Below are 25,224 nucleotides of genomic sequence, written 5' to 3' on the forward strand. Positions count from 1 at the left end.
CTCCACAACCCTTTTCAGAGTTGAATTTCTCCGAAAACATTTCATTCTCCCTGGATTGAGATTTCTATTTGCAAAGTACTCTACGATTCATGAGTGCAGACTTTTTGTGCTCTTTTATCAGCCTGGAAAACATTTACCTGCAAACCGCAAAACCCAATTAGAATCGTTCAGACACATAAGTGTTTATTTTTGTCACTTAAGAAGTCTGGAGGGGGGCTGTTGCTGGTGGTGGTCCAATGGCGTCCTCGGAAATTACATTCTTTCGTGTGTCCACCCTCTGCCTTTGGAATGTTGACTTTCATCACTTCACTTGCCAACTCATGGTCACAAGATTTCCACTTTACTTCCAGGGGTCACATGTACATTCTAGCCAGGGAGGAAGAGGAAGGCAAAGGACCGTTCCCTTTAGAGAATGACTTATCAGAAGCCCCTCTACTCTGCAATTTCCACTTAAACCGCCCCGGTGAGAATGGCTCCCAGAACCACCATGAGACTGGCCTGTGGAAAACATAGAGGTCTGCGGCTGGGGACTGGGTCAGCCAATCTGTTACTGTCTAAACCCTCAGTCACTGTGGGGCAATAGCCCATTGCTCCTGGACCTTTCACGGTACAGCTGTGGTAGCCCTGAGCATTTGCCTGTACACCTCCACCATCAGCTACCTAAGTGACTAAAGCCCCCCACTGACCTGTGGCTTCTGTTAGCCAAGAATTGAAAACAGCAGACAGGCTATCTCCTGGGAGGTACAGACTCCTGGGCAGCATTGGCTGGAGGACCGGCCCAAATGGCCGGTGGAACCCAGTTTTGTCTGCATGGCAAAGTAAAACATGTGGGCCCAATCCTCCCTCCCGTCTCTTTTCCTTTGGGTCAGACTTGCATCTCTGCCTGACAACTCTCCCAGGCTAACCCGGCTCCCTGCCCGTGCCAAGGCAAACCTCTATTCAGCCAGCACACCCGTGCCTCTGGGACCCATGGTGGGCCTCTACAGCTCTCATGGACCTCCACCATGAAAGCAGCATTGGGGGGAATTGGTGCCCTGTACAACTGAGACATGCCAGTGGCCCCAGACTTTCTGGACCCTAAGGTTCAGATGATCCTAGAAAGGTCTCAGATGTCTGGGATTCCTATATCCTACACCAGAGCACTTGGCAACAGCCCGGGGGGTAGGCAGGGCGCTGATGGCCAGCCCAGATCCACCCCACCTCCCTCAAGGTCTGCGTGCTCCCCCATACTTCCACGCACATCATATTAAGGAAGAAAGGCTCGGTACGACAGTTGATTACATTTTACAGATGGGATCACTGAGGCTAAGGAGGTGAGGTCATTTGCTTAGGTCCCAGATAGGCTTTGAAGTAGGTTTGAACCCAACCCATGAGTTTTCTCTTTGTTGAGCTTCCTCTGTGACATGCTGTAGACAAGGGGCAATCACAAGCCCTCACTATTGTCCTTTACCTCCCCTCAAGGTCCCAGCAGCCTGAATGGACAGTGTATAGTCTGAGTGGACACCATGCTTAAATGGACTGGGAAGTTGCAGTGGACTCTGTGACCCAAGTGGACCCTGTGGCCTGAGTGGACTCCGCCTTAGAAATGGGCTCTGAGGTGTGAGTGGACTCGGGTGGCCTCAGTGGACCCTGTGGTCTGAGTGGATTTTGTGGCCTCAGTAGACCCAGTGGCCTGAGTGGAATCGGTGACTTCAGTGGGCCCTGTGGTCTGAGTGGACTCCGAGGCCTGGGTGGACCCTGTGGCCTGAATGGATTCCATGGCCTGGGTGGACCCTGTGGTCTGAGTGGAATCAGTGATATCAGTGGACCCTGCAGTCTGAGTGGACACCATGCTTAAATGGATTGGGAAGTCTCAGTGGATTCCGTGGCCTGAGTGGACTCTGTGGTCTGAGTGGACTCCACGTGCCTGAGCTCAGGCTTGCTCTCAGGAGTGTTGGTCAAGCCCTGGCATTATCGGAGATGGTATCGCAAGGCCTGCTCTCAGGGAACGTCCGTCCTTCACCCACAAGGCAGGGCTTCCAGAGTGGCCAGCTCTAGAGAGATGTAGGCAGGAGGGGAGGTGAGAAGTCTGGAGAGCAGACAGGCAGGTCCTGCAGGGGCTTAGTGGAGTCTGCGATGCTCTCTCACGACAGTCTGCCAGACCCGGCTCAATCACGCCCTCCGGGGCCAGGCGGTCGGGACGGCAGTGGGCGCAGGTGCTGTTCTCGTGGCTGCCCGCTCGCCTGCAGTCCCCCAACTTTCGTCCCCAGGGGGCCGGCCACGCGGCCCCAGATCAGGGCGCTGGTATGCTGCTGAAGGGAGAGGTGCAAGGTCTCCAGCCTTCCGGTGCAGGGAGACCGGGCATCGGCTCCAGAGCGCAGGCCAGCGGCAGGGCCCGGTGTTCCGGGGCGACTCGACCACCAGGGTCCGGAGACTGGGAGGAGAGGCGCCCCCGCCCCACCGCCTCTAGGCCCCTGGGCACTCTCCACCAGGAAAACGCCCGGTCTGCATACAGCCTCCGGGGGCGCGCTGGGGCGCCTCACAAGGGTCAGCGGGAGGCGGGGCTCGCAAGACGCCACGCCCCACAGGCCCCGCCCCTCCCCGCCCCTCCCCGCCCACGTCACACCACAGCTCCTCGCGCGCCTGCGCGGCCTGCCGCCGGCCCCTCTCCCGCCGCGGGCGCATCCTCGGTCCTCGCCACCCGAGTCCCTGTGCGCTCGCCGCCTGCCCACCAGTCCGCCAGCCTCGGCCCGCTCCGACTTCCTCGCGGCGGCGGCCATGCGGCTGCGGAGACGCGGCCCAGAGGCCGCTCCCGCTTCCTCCAGCGCGGGGGCCGGCGATGCGCGGTGGCTGGCGCCCCCGGGGCGGAACCCATTCGTGCACGAGCTGCGCTTCAGCGCCCTGCAAAAGGCCCAGGTGGGTGCCTCGCTGTTCGGGGACCGCCCGGCGGCCACGGGGGAAGAGCGGGGCCGAGGCAGGGCGGCGAACCCCGCGGCCCAACCTGGGCTAGCTTCCTCGGTTCCCTCCGCGGCCGCCCACCTCTTGGGCCCGGGCCCCTAGCCCCCCGCCCCGCCCGCTTCTCGACTTCCCGCCGCCTTCATCCTCGTCCCCGGGTCCCCACATCCCGAGCCCTACTCTGCACCCGCCCTCCGCCGCCACAGCCCGAATCTCTGCCATTCTCATCCTGGGTCCCCCTTGCTCTCATCCGGGTCCCCGTGCCCCCGACTCCCTGCTATCCTCACCCAGAGCTCGGCCCCGCACCACGAGTCCCCGCCATCCGCACCCGGGGTCCGACATCCGCTCTGGCCGAACAGGCCTCGTGCGCTCCCAAGGGCCCGAGCCGGGCTTCCCCTTCGCTGCGGGCCAGCGCTCACCAGGGGAGGCTGGCATGGGGGTCCACTGGGGTCCTCTGAGTCGGTGCCGGAGACTGCAGGCCGCGGTGGTCATGGGGCCCCTGAGCGACACGAGTGGCCAGCGTTCCCACCGTGGCGTTCCGCGCCTTATCCCTGCTCCGAGGGCAGCGCCCCTGGGGATTGGCCTGTGGCCAGATTCTTTCCTGCGCTCCGGTTTCCAAACGTGCGGTTTGCTTGGATGTTTTATTTGTGAGTGGTTCTGAGAACAGCGGGCCTTGTCCGAGAAATGTGCCTTGTGTTCAGGAAGCAGATCGCCTGCCCAGGGTAACTTCGTTTCCATGCGTGTCCCGCCGGTGGAATCTATTTTTCCAGTGTGATGACTTTCAGAACTGCCACTCAGGTGGGACCTAGTTGATGGTTGTGGTTGCAATTCCTGAGCCTTTGCTCACAAAGGGTCTTCCTTTTGACTCCAAAATAATCCTTAGGAGCAAGTCCCCTTTTGGACCTATCCCAGTCGATGACCAATAATATGGTTATGCATGTATTTCCAACTGTATGAATACTTGGGGGTGGAGGTTGTAAAATAATTTACCTAAAAGAATCGAGTGGAGTTTGTGGGTCTCTTGGAACACCGGGTTTCCCTAAGGCCCTTCTTGGTGGTGGTCCCATCATCTATGGGAAAGGAAGTGACAAGAAGGAAGCGAATGCCATTTCTCCTAGTGATCTCTGGCCACAGAATGGCCAGCTTTTCTTGGTCCGAATGGGTCTTTCCCAAGATACCGCCCACCTCTACTCATGGACAGTGGTGTCACCTACTAGGTTCTGTACTTAGAGCCCTAGGGGTTAGAGCAGCAGTTACTTGGCTCCCAGCTGAGTCTGCCCTCTCTTCTCCATTCCTACCCAGATAGGGCAGCCACCAGCTCCTCCCTTTCCTGTGCCCCAGTGGGGTCTCTCCTTCTCTCTGTGCTACTGCTTAGAACCTCCCCTCCAAGGTAGGTACCCTGGGATCCAGATCCCCCCCCCCCCACACACACACACAGGTACCCTGCCCCACCCCTTCTTGTGGTTGAGGCCCTCTCTGGTAGCGGAGTGGTTATGAATTGGGCTGCGAACCTCACGGTCAGCAGTTCGAAACTACCAGCTGTTCCGCAGGAGAAAGATGAGGCTTTCTGCTCCCGTAAAGATTTACAACCTTGGAAACTGTACAGGGTCGCCATGAGTTGGAACCGACTCCACGGCACATAACTACAACTTGTCCTTTTACTGAGTTACAGAGCCTCTAGCTCTGATTGCCCAGGTCTCTGGGTGCTCATCACTTCTTCCCTCATCCTTCACCATATGTGCCCCCTCCTGGAAGAAGCGCCCCCTCCATGGAAGTCTGGGTAGCATGGTAGTGTGGATATGTGGGAGCCAGGGCAGGCATGTCCACACGAAACTTAGCTCAGTTGTGGTGAATGAGCTCACTAACCTAGGAACTGGCTCCCAGAGCAGTGCCAGAAACCCTCAACCCAGGTCTGTCCCCGCCAAAGCTTGGGATGGGAGCTCTTCATGTCAGGGAGTCCAGCTCTAAGGCCACTTACCTAGTTTTAGATGCCCCTGTCCCCCAGAGATGGACCACTGACTTGATGGCACAGTGGGTTGAGTATTAGGTTGCAAACCAAAAAGTTAGTGGTTTGAACCCTCCGGTTGCTTTATGGGAGAAAGGTGATGTCTACTTCCGTAAAGGTTTTGTTTGTTTTTTTCTTAAATGTTTTATTGTGAATTATGTGATAGTTTACATGGTTCCGTAAAGGTTTAAAGCCTCAGAAAACATGTGTTGTTGTTAAGTGCCAGCAAGTTGGTTCCAACTCACAGCAACCCTATATAGAGTTCCCAAGATTTTTGGGGCAGTTCTTTTCTGCCCTAAGATCATAGGAGTCAGAATTGAGTTGAGAACAATGGACTTCCTGAGTGGTGCTAACAGTTACCCTCTGAAACTGAATAGTTGATGGTTCAAACCTACCCAGAGATCCTTCAAAAGTAAGGCCCAGAGATCTTTTCCCAAAAGGCCATAGCTATGAAACCCACCTGAGCAGTTAGCTCCACTCTGCAGAGATCACCAGGAGTCAGAACCAGCTCCGGGACAATTAATGGGGGTGGGTTTTCCCTCATACTGGGGGGCTTCAAAATGTGGGCAGAAAAAAATGGACTAAAAGATAAAGGCATTCCCCTGCCTTTTTGTTTTTAATGTTTTATTGTGAATTGTGTGATATTGTTTACATGGGTCCCCTGACTTTTGGAAGCCCCCTGGTATTACTGACATTCTGAGGAAGAACAGGTATGCTGAACTTGGTGTTGTTTTGTGCTGAACTTGGAGGGAGCTCATACGTATACACTTTGTCATAATGTTCCCGGTGTAACCCTAAGAAGACTCGTCACAAAAGGGGCTCTGGTAGCGTAGTGGTTAGGAGTCGGTCGGGCTGCTAACCACAAGGTCAGCAGCTGGAAACTACTCACTGTCCTGCTGGAGAAAGATGAGGCTTTCTGCTCCCATAAAGATGTATAAGGAGCTCTGGTACTGTAGTGGTTACGAATCGGGCTGCTAACTGCAGGGTCAGCAGTTTGAAACTACCAGCTGTTGTTCTGCTGGAGAAAGATAAGGCTTTCTGCTCCCGTAAAGATTTACAACCTCGGAAACCCTATGCAAGGTCGCTATGAGTCGAAACTGACTCCACGGCACATAACAACAACAACAACAAAGATATACAGCCTCGGAAATGCTGTGCAGCGTCTCCTGAGTTAGAACCGACACCACAGCACATAACCACCACCACCAATCACTTGTCACAAGGTAGTTACATACGGCTCAGCTGGTCCCCATCTGAGACACTCCTTCTAATCTAACTTCAGCACTGCAAAAACATTTTGCTTTTTGTAAAACCCCAAAAACCCACTGTCACTGAGTCAATTCCAACTTGCAGTGACCCTGTAACAACAATGGAAATCTTTACAGAAGCCAAAGGCTCAACTTTGTCCTGTGGAGAGGCTGGTGGGTTTGAACTGCCGACCTTGGGGTTAGCAGCCTAGTGCTTGTCCTATGGCACCATAGTGCACTACAAACCTTTTACCTTTATATTCTGTATCACCCTAGTTTCCAAGAGTGAAATAGCTTGTCTTTCATGTAAAGGAAACCTGAGCCCCAAATACATTAACGAATCCAATGATGTCCCAGAAATTCAACCGAGATACCAAGCTATGTTGTTGTTAAGTGTTATGAGTTGGAATCGACTCATAGGCACTTAACAACAACCTTTTGGTTAGCAGCCCAGTGTTTATCCTATAGCACTACACCAGGACGCCTAAATACCAAACCATAATGTGGTGCTGTAGGATAAGCACTGGTCTGCTAACAGCAAGGTCGGCAGTTCAAGCCCACCAGCTGCTTCAAGGGAAAAGATGAGACTGACTGTTCCCGTAAAGGATTCGTTTCCGAAACCCTAAGGAGCAGTTCTCCTCTGTCCTGTATGGTTGCTGTATGTATATCAGAATTCAGTCCATGGCAGTGGGTCTCCTGAGCTGGGGAGGTACCTTTGTCCACCTGGTAGAGTTTGCACCAGTGATGAATGGCTGGCCGGTATCTACTGATTAGCACAGTGCCTCCTCCCTCCTCCACCCAGCCCATCTGTTATTTAAATTGCAGACTCAGTAAGAAGCTTAGGAATGTCTGTGGACAGAAATCAACACACTAAGGTCTGAAATCCTTCAAACCAAACCCACTGATGTGGAGTCGATTTCTACTCATAGTAATCCGATATAGTGTGCCTATCCCATAGTGCCACCAGAATTCTTTAAGGTCTGAAAAGAGCTATCAAACCCATTGGGGTGGGGGAGGCTTTAAAACGAGGTATTTATCCCCTCACTAAAAGAGCCCTAGTGGCACTTTGGGGTAAGCAATGGGCTGCTAACTACAAGGTCAGTAGTTCAAGACTACGAGCCGCAGGAGAAAGATACTGCTGTCTGCTCCCATAAAGATTTATAGTCGCAGAAAGCCTGTGTTGTTACGTGCTATCAGGTCAGTTCCCACTCCTAGTGACCCTCTATAGGGCTTCCAAGGAGCACTGGTGGATTTGAACCATTGACCTGGTGGTTACAGTTCCGCCACACCGGCCTTGACTTGATGGGTTGGTTTTTGGTTTGACTAAAAAGGAGCCCTTTTGGTGTGCTGTGTTAACTGTTAGGCTGCTGACTGAAAAGTCAGCAGTTGGAGCCCACCAGCTGCTCCCTGGGAGAAAGATGAGGTGGTTTACTTCTGTAGTAAAGATGTGCAGCCTTGGAAACTCTTAGGAGCAGTTCAGCTCTGCCCTGCAGGTTCTCTGTGAGCAGGGATCCCTGGGTGGTGAGGGGTGGGGTTTGCACAGTTGAGACCTGAACCTAAGCCGGTGCAGTATTGGATATTGACGCTTTCCAGTACAGATTTCTTTAGCCTCGTGTTAACGTGTTGCTTTTGTAGGCAGGAAGTGAGCATGTATTGCTGAGGCTTTAAAAACGTACTTTGCTCTGTAAACCTTCTATAAGCTCTTCTATGACCCAAAGGTTGTGCCCAGGGTTGGGGAGGAAAGAGGGAGAGGAGTTCCCTGACCCCCAACACTGGCGTTCTGGGAGGCTGTCAGTGATGGAGACAGAGCTGCAGTCTATAGAGGAGTGATTGGGGGGCAGCTGACAGCTCCCCAGTAGAGCTCCAACTGGAGACCATGCAGGGAAGGCAGAGAAGATAGCAGGTTCAACCCCTTCCCGCCTTCCCCCCACCCCCAGAGGGCTTGGGGACAGCCTCAAACTGAGAGCACCAGTGTAGTGGCCGGGCAGCCTGCTGCTGTGGGCTCAGAGAGCACAGTGCAGGTCATAGGTGATTCCCCAATGCCTCCCTCCAGCCTCAGCCCTGGGAGGTGGAGCGGAAGCAGTGAGGCTTGGCATTCCCAGGTCAGAGATGAGAAGACTGAGACTCCGGGCCAGTGGGACTGGCTGAGTGTGGACAACTGACCCAGCCTCTCAGGCACCTGAGCTTTCTCAGAACCTTCAGACAACTTTCCTGTACTTAATTAACACTTGACTAGTTTTGGGGGGAAACAGGAAGCTTCATCACAGTTGACTTTAAAGAATGGGGAGGGGGAAGCACAAGGTTGCAGAAGACTGGACTTGGATTTTTAAACCTTCCTGGTGGTGCTGCAGGTTAGGCACAGGGTTGGTGGTTCAAACCCACCAGCTGCTCCCTGCCGCCACCATAGAGATTTGCATTCTTAGGAACCCTGAGTTCTGCGAGTCGCTGTGAGTGGGAATCTGCTCGATGGCCATGAGCTTGGTTTTTGGTTTGGTTTGTCCTGAAACTTGAGTTTTTCAAAGGAGCGTGTATATTGTTTTGTTTTATAGTGGTTTGCTTTTTAGGCACAGCACCGTAGGTCCTAGGGAGAGACCTGTAGGATAATAACAGGAAATGTGTTTTCAACTGACTCCTTGGAACTCAGTTTTTAAAAAGCACCAAACAGCCTCACACGATGGTAATGGTCTGTCATTAGGCAGAGTCATTGACTGAAGCGCATGGCAACTTCACAAGCAACAGAATGAATCGCTCCCTGGTCCTTTGCCACCTTCATGGTGTGTTATGGATGTTGGCGCCTTTCCATCTCATGGGAGGCTCATTCCCTCTGACCAAACGTGATCTCCATTCCCAGTACTTGGTCTTTTGAGGTGTCTCAGGTGAACAAGTTGAAGCCTTGTCATCCACGCTCTATCTGTATGAATGAGAAATTAAGAAAGAGTGTTTTTCCTCTTTGTCCAATCATGTTGATTGCTAAATGTTCAGCTGTGAGGTTCCTGAGACTCACCCAACACTTTGTCATCAATCTTGGTGACAGTACTGGACTTTCGTCACACATGTAACCGAGATCTTTGCTCTTCATACATGCATTGCCCCCTCGTTCCTCCAGGGAGCCACACCTTTCCATTCTGTTGACCGCAAAGCTGGATGTGGAGTTGGGGAGTGGTACACAGGCAGACAGCCCTCTATTGTACTTCACAGGTAATATTTTTTGTTTTGTTTTGTTTTTCAACAAACAGAAGATTTGTGGCAACCCTGTAGGGTCCAGCCAGTCCATCAGTACCATTTTCCCAGAAGCATGTGGTCACTTGGTGTCTCTTTGTCCCATTTTGGCAGTCCTTACAGTATCGGAAACTTTGTCATTACACTCTTACTGCGTAGTTTATGTGCACAGGGAAACAAAATGTCCACACAACTCACTTGATAGTTTTTTTATTGCTTTATTGCGGTGTTCTGGAACTGACTCCGCAATATCGCCAGGGTCTGCCCCTACGTATTTTTACACTTTACACCCATCCGGGACTCCTGACTGCTCTTGGCTCTCAGGACTCACTCCTTTTTCCTGGGGAATGGGGGAGATGGGGGCTACGTCTGCCCCTCGCCTGCCCTGTCTCCAGGCCTGCAGAGAGAGCTGCTGAGAGCAGTGTTGAGGACTCAGGTGTTACTGTGCCCAGGATAGGAGCACTCAGGTGTCTCTTGGATGTCCCCACTCTTACCTTCCCAGGCGCTGTGGAGTGGATTTCGACTCAGGGCGACACTGTGTCTTAGAGTTGAACCACGGTCCACTGGGTTTTCAATGGCTGATTCCTCAGACATACATCACAAGACCATTCTTCCCAGGCACTTCTGGGTGGATTTGAACTCTGCCCTCCCCTCCACCATCACCCCTTTGGGTTGTTTTTTTTACAGTGTGGTGCTGTAAGATAAACACTGGACTGCTAACCACAAGGTCAGCAGTTCAAACCCACTGCTCCTCGGAAACCTTGAGTTTTCCAAAGTGGTGGTGATGTGCTAAGGAGTCGGTTCCGACTCATAGCGACCCTGCATAAGGTTTCCGAGGCTGTAAATCTTTACAGGAGCAGTAAGCCTCATCTTTCTTCCGCGGAACAGCGGGTAGTTTCATACTGCTGACCTTGAAACCAGCAGTGTAACTCATAACCACGGCAAGTCAGAACTGACTCGACAGCACATTTTAAACAAATCTTTCCTTTTCAGGCCCCTTGGTTTAAACCGCGGGTCACGTTTTCTCGCTACAAGGCCTACAGTGAGTTGGTTGGCCTGAGCTCCATCTTTTCAGCTGCAAGAGGAAGCAGTGGCCAGTCCCTTCTGCCTGGACACCTGAGCGGGTGTAGCTGAGCCGGTGGTGAGCCCCTGTCCCCAACCTCTGTGGTCGGTGGGTCAGTCTGGAGCCTTGAGATACTGCTGACTGGTCCCCTGGCTTCATAGCTGAGCATTTCCCAGCCATCTGGGCCACACTGAACTTTTGAACTCTTCGTGAGTGTTTCAACCTCATTTCTACTCTGACTTCCACTTTCTTTAGTGAGAAATGGCTTGTGGGTATATTTACCCAAGACTTCCTGGTTGCCAGCTTCCCCTCCCCCTCCCATGGACTTGAATCTTGAGAAAACGTCAACTTAAGGCCCATTTTCATGTCCGGTTCCTGTACATTTCAGTGTTTCTGCCTTGTGTCATCCTACTATCAGTCTCTGCAATTGCATGGTCTGTTTCTCATCTTAAACCATCAGTGACGTGGTCCCTGAAGCAGTCAACCATACAAAGAGCCCCTTTGCTGAGGGAGGTGGTGGACTTGCCGGTGTGCATTTGTCTGCTTCTCCATCTGGGGTCGGGGGCAGAGGCCTGACCCAGGGCAGGGCTGGGGCTGAAGACCCCTTGCAGCTCCTAGACATGGTTTATATCTGAGAAGATGTCCCTATACCATGTGCATTCCCCAGAACCACATCCCTGGCCCTGCCTTACCCGGACATACAAGAAGGAACCTTCCCAGGGACACTGACCAAGACAGAAATGCCCCTCCCCAGAGTGACCAGTTATACCCACTACTCCACGCCGGGTCCCCCAAGGGTCTGGAGCTAGCGTCTTGGATGTTTCAGATTTTCCTTGAGCCTGTAATCACGTTGTACCATGTGGGTTTGTGGGTTGTTTATAAAAGTCGCTGTAGGAAAAAGCAGATTGATAGATGTGTGTTTGGAAATAACGCTACGCCTTCAATGCGATCCCAGCATTTGTCCTCCTAAAAGCAAAGCAAAACTCACGTTGCAACCCCAGGTGCACGCTCTGTGGTGTGAGCGATGATTAGAGTGTTCCCCGCCTGGTGAGACCGAGTTTCCAAAGTTGTTAACTGCTGTTATTAAACTTGGACGTTGGAGGGGGCTTCCCCCACCCACAGTCCTGCTTTTCCTCTGCTCATGGTGGCATTGGGAGACCCTGCAGTGATACTGTAGATATCATCCAAGGGTCTTGCAGCTGTGTGATTGTGGTGGGAAATCTGGGACGGTGGGGGCTGCCGCCTGTGGTCATGGCCTTTTCCAAGAAAGATTTTTCCACTGTGATATTTTCACTGTAGACCTAGAGCAGTGATTTTTTTTTCTAACCCCCTCTGAAACATAATTTTAGAAGCTCTCGTAGCATAGTGGTTACGATTTGGGCTGCTAACCTCAAGATCAGCAGTTCAAAACTACTAGCTGTTCTGTGAGAGCAAGATGAGGCTTTCCGCTCCCATAAAAATTTATAGCCTCAGAAATCCTATGCAGGGTCACTCACTATGATTCGGAACTGACTCCACAGTACATACACCACCACCACAAAAACATAATTTGCCACATAACATGCTTTTTAAAAACAGAACAACATATGTGTGATGTATTTCAGATCCTTACAATGAGAACATGGCGCTGGAGTTAGGGGAAGACCCTCGTGGCGTCAGGAGTGAGCTTGGTCTCCCCTGATGTGGGGAGTTTTTATCTTGTTGTTAAGTGCTGTCTAGTTAGTAATGACTCATAGCAGCCCTTTACAGGGTTTCCAAGGAGCAGCTGGTGGGTTTGAACTGCTGACCTTGTGGTTCCCAGTCCAGTGCCACACCAGGAGTCCAGGTTTTCCCTGAGGGCTACTTATTCCCAGGACAGCAAACTGTGGCGCCCCTCTGCCTGCAGCCACATGCCTTTATCCCCTGTAAGGAGAACTTGTTGGTCACTTTTGTACCCTGCGAATCACCATGATGCCATCACAAGGTCCCACAGGTTCCTCAAGCTGGATGTGTCACCCACTGATTCCTGTCTTCCCGCCCCCACCACACCTGGCTCTGCTCCTTCTGCTGACCAGTGGTCTCGGCAGTGGTCTCGTTGGCACCCAATGACATCCAGTACCTGTGGACAGTGGATAAATCTACAAAGAAGGCAAGAGCCCACTCTCCTCACCCCCAGAATCATCAGGGCATTTTCACCTCCTGCCCGTCCACTTTGGCCTCTGCCTAAGTGACCGGGTCTCTTAGCTGCCCCTGCTTTAGGTAAATGGGGCTCCAAGCTGCTCCCTGCTCAGGTGGAGGGGGTGTCTAGCTGCCCCCTGCTCAAATGAGGGGCTCTCCTATCTGCCCCCTGCTTTAGGTAAATGGGTCTCCTAGCTGCCCCCTGCTTTATGTAAACGGGTCTCCAAGCTGCTCCTTGCTCAGGTGAGGGGGTCTCCTAGCTGTCCCCTGCTCAGGTGAGGAGATTTCTTAGCTGTCTCCTGCTTTATGTAAACAGGTCGCCTAGCTGCCCCCTGCTCAGGTGAGGGGTCTCCTAGCTGCCATCCACTCTGTCTCATCATTCTTCTTCACCTCCAGCTGTACGTGTGCCATCCCAGTGCTCTCGAGAGTCCACCCTCACTAGGGAACAAACCACCCCAGCCCTCACCTCCCCATTCCAGGCCATCTGGGTGTGGGTACCAAGCCAGCCATTGCCCTGGGCCTTGACCCATATATGCTATTGGTGGCTAGCGGACTCCTTCAGCTAGGGGGCCAGAATGTGTCCCGAGGGACTCTTAACAGCTGAGAGGTACAGGGATGTGCTGGGGTTTCTCCATGGCTAAGGTTGGAGGCCACGTGGGCCTTCTGCAGATATTAGCTAACCCAGGGAAAGCTGCTGAGTATGCTGCACGTCTCGAATTTCGGGATTCCTTTTACTCAGACTTGCAGCAGTGTCTTGAGATAAGGCCATTCCTTGTCACACGGAGACTTCTGAGCCTGTCTGTTCTCCTGGTCTCTGAGCTGGAGGAGGGCGGGGCTGTGGGAGGCGTGGTTTCCAACGAGTGGGCGGGGCTGTGGGAGTTGGGTTCCTGAGAGGTAGGCATGGTTGTAAGAAGATAAGGTCCCTGAGAGAAGGGCGGGTCACCCGGGGCTGGCAGGCAGTGGGGTCACAGGGCAGGACCTTGGCCTATCAGACTTTACATGTGCACTGGTGAGTCTTGATTGTTGGGATCATCACCTTTGTCACCGTGCGTCCAGCACCTGCAGGCTGCATTTCTTCATCACACACCCCTGCCAAGCCACCGTGTCATCCTGCAAAAATTAGCCCTTGGTGGTAGAATTGATCCCATCCTCAGAGTTCATGAAAAGTATACCCCATTTTCGGTGATCTCCATTCCTGTCTGGAATGCCAGCCTCTGAGTCAGGGAGTCCCCCTACTGGCCCAGGGCAGAACCTGGGGCTAAGGGACCATTTGCTGCAAGACCAGCATCCTACCTCTCCTGCCAACTGGTGCTTGAAACAGCTCCGCGTCCCGGTGCCCCCTTGGACTCAGTGGCCCTCTGCAGTCTTTGGGTCCCTTCCCCATCAATGTGGGTGAGGTTTGCCTTGTGCCAGCTCTTTGCAGACCGGCAGCCCCTCTGGCTGGCATGAAGGGATAACTCTCAGGCCTCCAGACTGAGGTGAGTTGAGGCAGGCCTCCAGGTCCAGTCTTGGTGTCTTGGCTCCACATGCGAGGGACCTTGGGAATTGGGTCAAGTGTAAGCCAGTTTCAGTTCTGCTTTGCCACGTAGTCTGGTTCACAGGTGGAATTTATCCAGCCCCAGCAGCCTGTGTGCTCTGCATGGGGCAGCCACATAAGGGCTGCTGTCTGTGTATTGTGTGGTTTGCATGTGAGGGCAACAGGGAGAGTCGGACAGAGGTGAGGATGAGGGGCCCAGGCAGCCCACCCGGATGAGGCGTGTACAGAGCCACAGTGGCCCCCAATTGTCCCTTGCCATTGGCAATGGGGCTTGGCAGTTCAGGCAGAGTAGTGAGGGAAGTGGGGGAGCTCTTGGGGTGGGGCCTGAGACCAACTAGGGAACCTGTCAGTGCCCCAGCGGGGGTGGACTACAGCCATGCGTGCCCCCTCCCCACTGGCTCCCTCAGCTCTTCCTCCCCTCCCTCAGCTCAGAGTCCTTGTGCTCGTCCTTCTTGCATGTGGAATGCTTTCAGTCACCCTCCCACACCCACCCCCCAATCCACGCTGCTTTCTTTCTCTGCTTCAGTACCCCCAGTCCGCCTTTCTAGACACCCCTGGAGAAGGATGTCGCTAACCCACATCCCCACACTCAGCACCCCTGTCTCAATGTCTGCAGCCCTGTGTACCTGCTCCTCCACAGGTGCACCAGCCACCCACCTGGCACCTGGCACAGCACCTGTACCTGGCAGGTACTTGGGACATGTTGGCTGAATGATTGGAACACTTGTTTAGATTTTCTATTGTTTTTGCTAGCGCTGTGATGTCAGCTCTGACTTGTGTATGGCAGGAGCATTGCCCAGTCTTATGCCAGCATTACCATGTTTGGTGTGCTTGAGGCCATTGCTGAGACCCCCGTGAAAGGTCCCTCACTTTCACTGACCCTCTCTACCCAGCAGGTGATACCTGCTTCTCATAGGCTGTCGTCTTTGTAACTGTTAAGCAGTGGGATGTTTTCAGTTACAAACTTTCCACTCCGAGGTTGACCTATAGTATCTCTTGCCTCCCAGACATTGTGGTGTTTGTTATCTTTGTATTTAATTGATGAATTATGTTGATGTGTTCTTAAACTCTCACCTACTGCCTCCTATAGGTATAGTTAGAGAAGGAATTTGTGTGCTCATTCTCTGGTTGGTGTTCCTGCCACCTCTGTTTATGGTGCGTTTGACTGGCATTGCCTACTTTCTGTTGTTGATCAGGTGGTTTAGGAGCTGGTCCTGGTGTGGCTCTAGCCCAGTGGGTGTAGCTACAGAAGGTATGGTTGTGACTGGGCTGTTTGGCATGGTTGCCATCTCCTGTTGGGTGGGTAGAGCAAACCCTTTACACACACACACACACACACACACAAGAACAGAAACAGAGTAAAACAAGAAAGTAGCCAACAATGAAAAGAGAAAATAATGGAGAGAAAAGAAATTAAAACAGACAGCAACCAGAAAAAAAGAATGTAGTAACTAAGAAGAGAAAAGGGGCAGGAAAACGGAGCATATAAGGAAGGGGGGAAGCCACTTAGAAAACCCAGGGAGAGGGAAGAGAAAAAGAGAAAAGGGGTGGAGAGTAGTAAAGAAAGATGAAAAGGGAAAGGCGGATGGGAGACAATGAGAAACAGAAGAAAAGGGAGGGAAGCGTAGATAGGATAAAATTCAAGGGGATGGAAAGAGAAGAAAATGGCAAAGAAGGAATAAACAAAAACAAGAAAAGGAAAATTTCTAAAAAACCAGCGCTCTTATTGGACCCGGAGAGGAGAAAGCTCTGGGGGGCTCCTCCTAGCCCAGGATCTCACGAGGTGGGTGCGGGAGGGTATGACGGCAGAGTTCATGTCGGCCTAGGTGATCTCTATGTTCAGGGCACTCTGTCCAGAAGTAAGTAGTTGGTGGAGGCTGGTTTCAGTGTCTGTTAGGACCCCAGTGCAGCTGGTTCTGAAGGTGTCTGCTAGACTAATGGAGTCCTGGTATCCCATTGTGGCTTAATGCGCTGGATTGCAAAATCGTTTTGAACCACAGGGTCAGCAGTTGAAGCTCACCAGCCGCAACTCAGAAACCCTGTATAGGGTTGCTTTGGGTTGGAACTGACTCAATGGCACTTAGTAGTAACAATAAGAATGCTGATCTGGTGACTCTGAGGGCTCTTTAAGTGTGGAGCCAAGCCCACCTGAGTCCAGGTACCAAAGCAGCGCAGCCAGCCCCCATTCCTTGGTGGTGGATCAGGGTGGACACTGGCTATACCTCTGGTCACCAGAGCAGCGTGAGGAGAAAGAAGGAAGCACCCCTTTCCCATCACCTGTGTGGAACACCTGTGCTAGGTCACCTGTTGTCAAAGCTGCTCACAAAACGGTAAGTTAGTTGTGCAGCACCTGGCCCGCCATTCATTCCCCGGTCTGTCTCCCTCTCCTGGTCTCTGCTCAGCTTCTCCTCCCAGCGCTCACTATCAGCCCACTTCTGCAAAGTTCACAGCTCTAGGATTTCCATTTGTATCTCTTTTATTTGGTCTCTTGTATCTTTGTTTTCGGAGTCCTGGTGTGACGTTGTGGGTTAATGCTCTGGATTTCAGAGTCGGTGTGCACCGCAAGGTTGGCGGTTCAAGCTCACCAGCTTCTTGGAAACCCTATACAGGGTCCCTGTGGGTCTGAATTGACTTGACTACACTTAACAGTAACAACATCTTTGTTTTGCAGTCCTGGTGTGGCACTGCAGGATAATGCACTACACCCCAAGATCGATTTGAATCTCAAGGTCGGCAGTTCAAACCCACCAGCTGCTCCTCAGACACCCTATACTGGGTTGCTGTGATTTGGAACCTACTCGACAGCACGTAGTAATAGCAGTCTTTGTTTTGGAGTCCTGGTGTGATGCTATAGGGTAAGCACAATGACTGCTGACCCTAAGGTCCACCAGCCTCTCCTTGAAAACCTGGTACAAAGTCACTGTGGGTCAGAATTGACTTAACAACACCAGCAAGTTTTTTTTGTTTTTTTTTTGTAGAGGGTCTTGCCTGAAACCCCCCATTATTAAAATTCAGGCTTCTTCCCACTTTCACATCATCATTCATGACTGAGCCGGTTCAAAGCAGTTCAGAGGCCTGGCTCTATGTGCATTGACTGCAGGTATGCCTCACCTGGAGTGCTGGCGGACCTGCCTTCCAGGACTCTGTGCCTCACTGTGACAGGAAATAAGAAGTGTGTCCTTGGGCTGATGGCTGTGTGGCTTCCCCGAGTTGGGGGCGATGACATTTCCATCACGGGGTGTGGTGACATTGAAGACAGTGGGGAGTCGGGAGGTGGGTGCTGATACCACCTGGTGGCAGCATTGAGGTGGCAGCTGGCCATCTTCCTAGGCTTCAGCCCTGCCTGTGTCCTCCACTGACCCACCCCTCATGACATTTGCTACCCTGCCGGTGGCCACACCTATTGGGACTGTGGGGTGCGCTTGGTGTGAAATGAGCAGGCCTTTCAGCCACCATGTGTCTCTCCTGAGTACTCCACTATGATGGACTCGCAGAGAGCAAGAAACGGCACCGTGTCCTGCGCTCGGAGATCCAGCACTGTGATGTCAGCCTTGACACACACACACACACACACACACACACACACACACATACACACAGGTGCAGGAGGCCCAGCAGGACTGGTAACCAGTTGGAGGTTTGAGTTCACCCTTAGGGACCTTGGCAGAAAATCCTGGTCATCTGCTTCCCTCTGACACTGATCATGAGTCTGAGTCAACTTGATGGAACGGGTTTGTCAGTTTTGTGGGAGGAAGTGGGAGACCTTGGCCACCTGGGAACAGAGGAGGAGACACAGGTGAGGAAAAGCTTGGCCCCTGCCACCCAGACTGCCATGGCTTTAAGCCCATCTGGGGTGTTCCCCTGCACCCTGACCCTGTCTGCCAGAGGCCAGCTCCATGGTGAGCAGGGCAGGAAGCCTGGGTGTTGGCCCCCCAGCAGAGTCAGTAAAGTGCAGGCCAGACAGCTCGTCCCCTCTCTGCCCGCCTCCTGCCAAGTGTGGCTCTCAGCCCTTCTTGAGACTCCAGTCCTCTGGGGATCCAAGTGGCTGGAGAAGTGAGGATGGGGACTGTGCACAGATGCCCCCTCTGTATAGGGTTGCTTTCACTCGCTTGGAGACTGCACCTGCTGGTTTGTGTTTATTCCTTCTGGAAGCTTCCCAATTTCCGTTTCTACCTGTGAGTTTTCATTGTGTAACTTGTTAATGCTCTTCTTGTGGCTTCCCTCCAGAAGCCTGAGCTGTGTGTTTGTGTAGTTTTCATTCCGAGTCACTGTGTGGCACTGGGGTCAGATGTGGGGTGTTTGATTCTCTACAGCTACCAATGTAGCCCACCTTGGACAAATCTGCTTGTCCCCCATGCTCCCTCCATACCTTTAGAAGATGGGCCTAGGGTCTTTCCACAGAACCTTCTGGAAGTTGGCTGGAAGGCAGAGGCAAGGAATGGCTGTCCAGTCCTGTATTGATGGTTACTGTAGTAGGACAATCACATGATTTATAGGGGTTCTAGTAGTGAGGTTGGCCCAGGATCAGACCTTGTTTTGTTCTGCTATGCATAAGGTCGCTATGAGTCGATTCCGACCCGATGGCACCTAACAACAACAGTGTTGGGCTGCTAACCACAGGGTCAGGGGTTCAAACCCATCAGGAGTCAGATGAGGCTGTGCACCCCGTAAAGATACGAAGTCTCAGAAACCTATAAAGCAGTTCTCTGTCATGTAGGAGCCGGTTCGATGGTATTGGGTTTGGTTTGATTTGGTTTGGTAGACCAGAGGGGTTCTGGTGCAGCAAAAGGCTGCACAAGTTCCTTCTGTCCCGTACAGCAACACGCTGCCATTCACCTGGGTGTACGGCTGTGAGACTGTGTAACTGTCTAGGAGGATTGCTTGGTGTGGCTCACAAGAACAGCCTGGCATGCTTCGAGTGAACTGCTGGAAGACACTTGGATTTTGCAGGCCATGAGCATCCAGACTGGGAGATTCCAGTGGGCAGGCACTTGAGTAGTGTTTGACAGTACCTGCAGGGAAGTTGGGGTTAGTTGAGAATCTTGAAAGAGAAAGGTAAGCTCAGTTTGAGAAAAGCAATGTTTAATTTTAGATTTGAGTGGGAGCTCTGAGGAGAAATAGTTTATATATAGCAGTAAGCACAGACTCTGGAAAGTTATCCCAATGTTGGGACAGAGATTACCTTAATAGTCATCCAGGTGCATACAGAGCTTGCAAACTGTACGATACAGGAATCCCCTGTGTGCTACAAATGGGTTCTGTTTTCATCCACTAACTGAGAGGTTGGAAATGTGAGTCCACCCAGAAGCACCTCAGAAGAAAGGTCTGGTGATCTGCTGAAAACCTTTGTGTGGAGCCACAGTCAATGTGACCAACTCCATGGCAACTGGTAGGAATGACAGTCAACGTTCTGTATGATTGAGAAAAAGACAAATAGTCCACTGTACAGTGGTGGTGGTGATGCTTGGCTTCCGGTTTGGACTGCTTGGAGCACCAAGCTGGTCAGAATTCCCTGAGCCAACAGTTCTGTGTGTGCATATCTGTCCACACATTGATCCTTCAGTACTCTTAGGAGGGAGAGTCATTCGATGGTATAAAGTAGACTCTAGTCCTCACCACTGGACCAATAAACAACACCATGATAAATGGAGAAAAGATTGACGTTGTCAAAGACTTCAGTTTGCTTAGATCCCCAATCAGTGCTCAAGGAAGCAGCAGTCAAGAAAACAAGCGCCGCACTGCATTCGGGAGATCTACTGGGAACAGCCTCTTTAAAGTGTTCAAGAGCCAAGTGTCAGTTTGAGAAAACCATGGTGTTGTCAATTTCCGCATATGCATGGGCAAGTTGGACAATGAATAAGAAAGACTGTTAAAAAAAAAAAAAAAAAAAAAAAAAGATGCATTTGAGTTACGGTATTGAAGAATATTGAAAGTACCATGAACTGCCAAGAGGAATAAACAAATGTGTGTTGGGAGAAGTCAGACAGAATGCTCTTTAGAAGCTGGGAGCCTGAACAGAGCCCTCTAGAATCTCCCTTTTTGGAGCCTCATGGGAGAGTGAGTGGGAGCCCCTTTTTTGGACCTGAAAGTGGTGTTTCCTTCCTAACAGTACCCAGGGGCTTGACCAAAAAGCAAAGACCACCCTCCTAATTTTTTCTTCCCCTACTACATCTATGGAGTCCTGATGCGGCGCTGTGAGTCTATTTGAACCACAAAGTCGGTGTCTCAAGCTCACTGGCCACTACTTGGAAACCCTATACAGGGTCTCTATGGGTTGGAACCCACTTGATGGCACTAAACAACAACAACCACATCTGTGAAGGGCAGGGAGGCTTGTTAGAAATGGAGTCTTAACCACTGGTTGTACGGGCATTTGAATGAAACCGTCACATGAGGGCAGAGCCAGGAGATCCATCCATCCACTCACAAACTCATGCACACATCCACGTCCATCTGGAGTATGCTGTCTGCAGGGGGACAGAGCATCAGGTGCCACTACAGAGAGGGGACATCGGGTGTCAAGAGGTAGAGCCAGCCAGAGATGTCCAAAAAGGCAGCCGACAACAACTGAAGCTGAGAGGGAAACTGACTGGGTAAGGCAAACTCTTCCTCGGGTAACAGTGAGTGGAGGGTGAGGATGGACTGGTGTGCGGGGTGATGAGCCGGTGTTCACAGCCTCCTGCGTCAGGCCCACTGCCTGTACCTCCACCCTAACCTCCGTTCTTACTGGTCCATGGCCCCCATGAGTCGGAGTGGGCTGGACAACTGGAATGGTCCCCGAGTGTTAACACCCTGCATTCCTGGGTTCCTTTGGTTACAGTTGCTGAGCCAATGTTGCTACAGTGTTACCAACAGTGTTAAAGTGGATGGTGTACATTAAGGAACCCTGCTGACACAGTGGGCTGAACAGTGAGCTGCTCATCCCTTGTTGTTAAGTGCTATCGAGTCATTCTAACCCATAGTGACCTTGTATAGGATTTCCAAGGAGCAGCTAGTGAGCTTGAACCACTGACTTTGCACTTCAGATGACTTTAGCGCCACACCAGGACTCCTTGGTCAGCAGTTTTGTGGTTCTGTTGCTGGACCAGCCGGTAATATTAGGGTCCTTGCTGTTCGCACTTGAAAGAATCACAAGTAACAGTGTTTGCAGCTGAAGAGACTTGTTTGCCATTGATGAAGAGCAAGGAGAGACCAGATCTCACCAGGACTGCAGGTAAAGCAGGAAATTATATATTTTTATTTATGCTAACATTGAGGTTGGAGTCCTGGTGATAAGCACTGAACTGTTAACCACAAGGTGTGTGGTTCAAACCCACCCTATACAGGATCGTTGTGAGCTGGAACAACAGTATTGGATTGGGTTTCCTAAGAAAGGGGGAGGAGTACTCAAACTTGGAAGGGTTGAGGTAGAGGCATGCACGTGGTGGAGACAGGGAATCGGCGTACAGCTTTTCTTCCAGACAGAGCCAGCAGCAAGGGTGTCTGGGATCGTTGGCATCACTTATTATAGGTTGGTCTGGAGATCTGCCCAAATATACTAGATCTTTGGCCTTCTGTTATAGTCTGGTTTTCTACAAAACAGCTCTTACCACCAGATAGTTCATTATCTTCATTTAGCACAGGGTGAGCTGAGTATTGCCATTCATCCTTTCCAGCCATTAAGCAGTTTTCTGTATAATTTTTTACATGGTTGAACTCAGGTGCCCTTTAAGAGTGAGTGGGAATTCTTCAGGCTACCGGTTTCAGTTTGAATCCAGCAGCCGTTCCAAGGGAGAAAGGTGTGGCTGTCTACTCCTATAGAGGTTCCCTATGGACACCCCTGTAGTCAGCTTTCCTCTGTGCTATAGGGCCGGTGAGTCAGAAAGGACTAGACAAACATGGGTTTGGATTTGGTTCATGATGTATGTGAGTGCTCACACTTTTGTGGGGTTTTGAAAAACGCCTAATGTCATGTTTCCACCATCATGGGGTCATACAGCATCGTTTCCCTGTTTCCCAAATACCCTGTGTCCTCCATTCACTGGTCCCCTCTCCTCCTGAGCCCGTCCCCCACTGTCGTTGTTAAATGCCTGTGTGTGACCCTTGAACAGTGACAGAAGTTAGAATGCCAACCTGTCCTGTTCTGCATCCTGTGTTTTAAGTATCAATTAGAGTGAATTTTGTAGATGAAATACTGATTTCTGTGCTGCCTGCCCTTTGGACAGAAGGAATTTGTTGTTTAATGAATAATACTTTTTGGTGATTTGGGGGAAGACAGAAGAGGGAGTGAACTTTCTCAAGTGGGTCTGCCCAGTTTGTGTCTGTGGAGTGCAAGATCTAGACACGATGTTTCTGAAGCTGTGGCACAGTGAGTTAGGTGCTTGGCGGCTAATCAGAAGGTCGGGGTTTGAACCCACCAGCTTCTATATGAGAGAAGGATGAGGTTTGCTTCCATTTACAGCCCATGAGGTAGTTCTCCTCTATCCTGTGAATTGGAATCAACTTGATGGCAGTAGGTTGGGATGAATTTTGGAGCTGTGGGATAAAGCACTGGACCGCAATGTCGGTTTGAATCACAAGGTTGGCGGTTCAAACTCACCAACCGCTCCTTGGAAACTCTATACAGGGTTGCTGTGAATCAGAACCGACTCTCAGGTACTTAACAACAAAATTAATGCAAATAAGTAAGACTGTTGAAGAAGTGATGCATTTGAGTTATGGTGTTGGAGGAGAATATTAAAAGTACCATGAACTGTGGATTATATATGCCTGAGTGTTAAAAGAAAAAGAAAAAAGCTAAAATGAATAGAGAGAAACACTGTTAACTGGAGGGGATTATAATCATGTAGTGAAACAAAGTGTATGATTTGTTGAATGTAAAACTGATGCTCTGCCCTGTAAACTTTCACTCAATTCACAATAAAAACTCTTAAAAAAAAAAAAAAGTACCATGGACTGCCAGAAGAACAAACAAATCTGTGTTGGAAGAAGTATAGCCAGAGTGTCCCTTGGAAGGCAGGATGGTGAGACTTCACCCTCATACTTAAAACAGGCATGTTGTCAGGAGGGACCAGTCCTTGAAGAAGGACATCATGCTTGGTAAAATGAAGGGTCAGAGAAAAAGAGGGAGGTCCCCACGAGATGGATTGGCACCGTGGCAGCAGCAGTGGGCTCCAGTGTAACAATAGTTGTGAGGCTGGTCCAGGACTGGGCAGTGTTTTGTTCTGTGGTGCAGAATCAGCACTGACTCGATGGGACCTTTCTGATAAAACCGCTTTGGGTCACACCAGCTGATGGTATGCCTGTAGGAATAACCATACTTCACTATGCTCTTTAAACATGATTCTTGAATAAGACAATGAGATTAGATCATCTCTTCTCTTGCCTGTGTCAGGGAGACTAGCCCCTAGTCGGTCCATTATATGGCTCCAAGCCCATGGCGTTGGAATATTCTATCTGATCTAACTCAGAATTCTCCAAATCGCCGGCTTCAAACTGATTTCTAAGTCAGTGATGAAAAGATCAGCTTTCAGGCCCCATCTCCCTGTGTCTCACAATGGCTTGAAGGTCTGTCTGCAGTGCTCTTGCATTTTAACACTAATCTGCCTCTGGAGGGGCCAATATCCGAGTCCCCCACCCTCTCAACATGACTCAGGCCAGGTGCTCAGGGCCACCTTTGAGCAATGCAAAAAAGCCAGCCCAGCTGTGTTCAGAGGCCAAGTCCTTGTTTCCCCTGGGCTGATGGCCCCAGCACTTAGCTCACCTCAAGTCTCAGCAAGGGTCCACCCACCTCTCTGGCTCTGTTACCCCTCACCACTGTGGGGGTTCAGGCATGGATCCCTTTGTGCAGAGAAGGTCATGGCAGCCAGGGTGAGGGGCGGCGCATGGAAATGTGGCAGTTGGCCAGAGTGCACGTTAGGTCACATTCTGAGTTTCTGGTAGCCCTGAATTTTGAGGCAACACAATCCAGCCCACAGCTCCTCCTCCATCTGTAATCATGCTTAGGGCCCAGTGAGTGAGCTCTGCCACTTGACCTATAGAAACTGGAGCAACATCGTCCACACCCATTTTATTGTCTTTAGTTGAAGTAGTTACGGACTTCCAGCATGGCTGAGGGGGGAATTGAACACACAGAATCTGTTTCCATCAGAAAACTTCTCCGAGACCTTTACAGGTGTGGTCGCAGCCAACGTCCTCCAGAGATCGGCAGACACTTCATGGTTGTTGCTGCCTTAGATTTTCTTAAATCGTATGAAGGAGGACGTGTTTCCGTTGGGTTTGTGAAAGCATGCCCACTTCTCCTATAGCATGGTGGTAAGTCATTATTTTCCCCACCAGCACAACACACCTGGTATCAGAATGCAGCTTCTCAAGAACATAGTCCCTAGAAATGGCCTCTTATGCTGAGTCCAGGGAGTCAAGCCTCTTCTCAAGGAGTCCGACCTGCTCACTCCTCCCTTCTGTCATATAGCCCATGGTGTCCTTTGTGAATGTGAGGAAAATCCTTGAACTGTGTGACTCAGGCATTGGGTTCGAGTCTTGTACCCTGACTGGTGCACGGAGCTCTGAAACCCATGCGCCTCAGGGGAATAGAGTTCCTGCACACTTGCTGGCCAGGGCCCCTGCCTTTGGCGAGGTGGCCGCTCTGGTCTATTCTGTTGAGGCCATGTCTCGTGCCAGCATCTGCTTGGTCCAGAGACTGTGGCTAGAGACCAGAGAGCACCACTTGCTTGGACAGATAACTGCCTCTTTAACAGATCAGTGGCTCCACGTTTCTTCTGAAACACAAGGTTTTACCGTGAGTGCTAACCACACCTGCACCCTACGAGGCGAGGCTCTTGCCATCTACTGATTAAAACTAGTCACATGAGGCAGGGTTTCCCTATAGGTGAAGGGTTTGTTATAGGAAAGTGCCTGCAAGCTGAGACAAGGAGGGCTTAATGTGACGCTTAACCCCCTTCTCCCTGACCAAAGGTTTTATTGTTGCTATAAGTGCCATCGAGTCGGTTCTGACTCGTAGCAAACCCGTATAGGGTTTCTGAGGAGCAGCTGGTACATTTGAACCATCAACTGTGAGGTCTAG

At 51.3% G+C, this 25,224-nt stretch overlaps 1 protein-coding gene across 1 annotated transcript in view; it reads left to right on the forward strand.

Annotated features, from left to right (window-relative positions):
• The first annotated feature begins 2,757 nt into the window (after nucleotides 1–2,757).
• The window catches only part of LPCAT1 (lysophosphatidylcholine acyltransferase 1), a 75,545-nt gene continuing 53,078 nt past the window's right edge, over nucleotides 2,758–25,224 (forward strand). Inside the window, exon 1 of the mRNA XM_006872376.1 lies at nucleotides 2,758–2,895. Within this exon, the coding sequence (XP_006872438.1) occupies nucleotides 2,758–2,895 (138 nt within the window). The remainder of the gene's footprint in view (nucleotides 2,896–25,224) is intronic.

The sequence above is a fragment of the Chrysochloris asiatica genome, unplaced genomic scaffold, assembly GCF_000296735.1.
Source record: "Chrysochloris asiatica unplaced genomic scaffold, ChrAsi1.0 scaffold00195, whole genome shotgun sequence".
NCBI classification, from domain to species: domain Eukaryota; kingdom Metazoa; phylum Chordata; class Mammalia; order Afrosoricida; family Chrysochloridae; genus Chrysochloris; species Chrysochloris asiatica.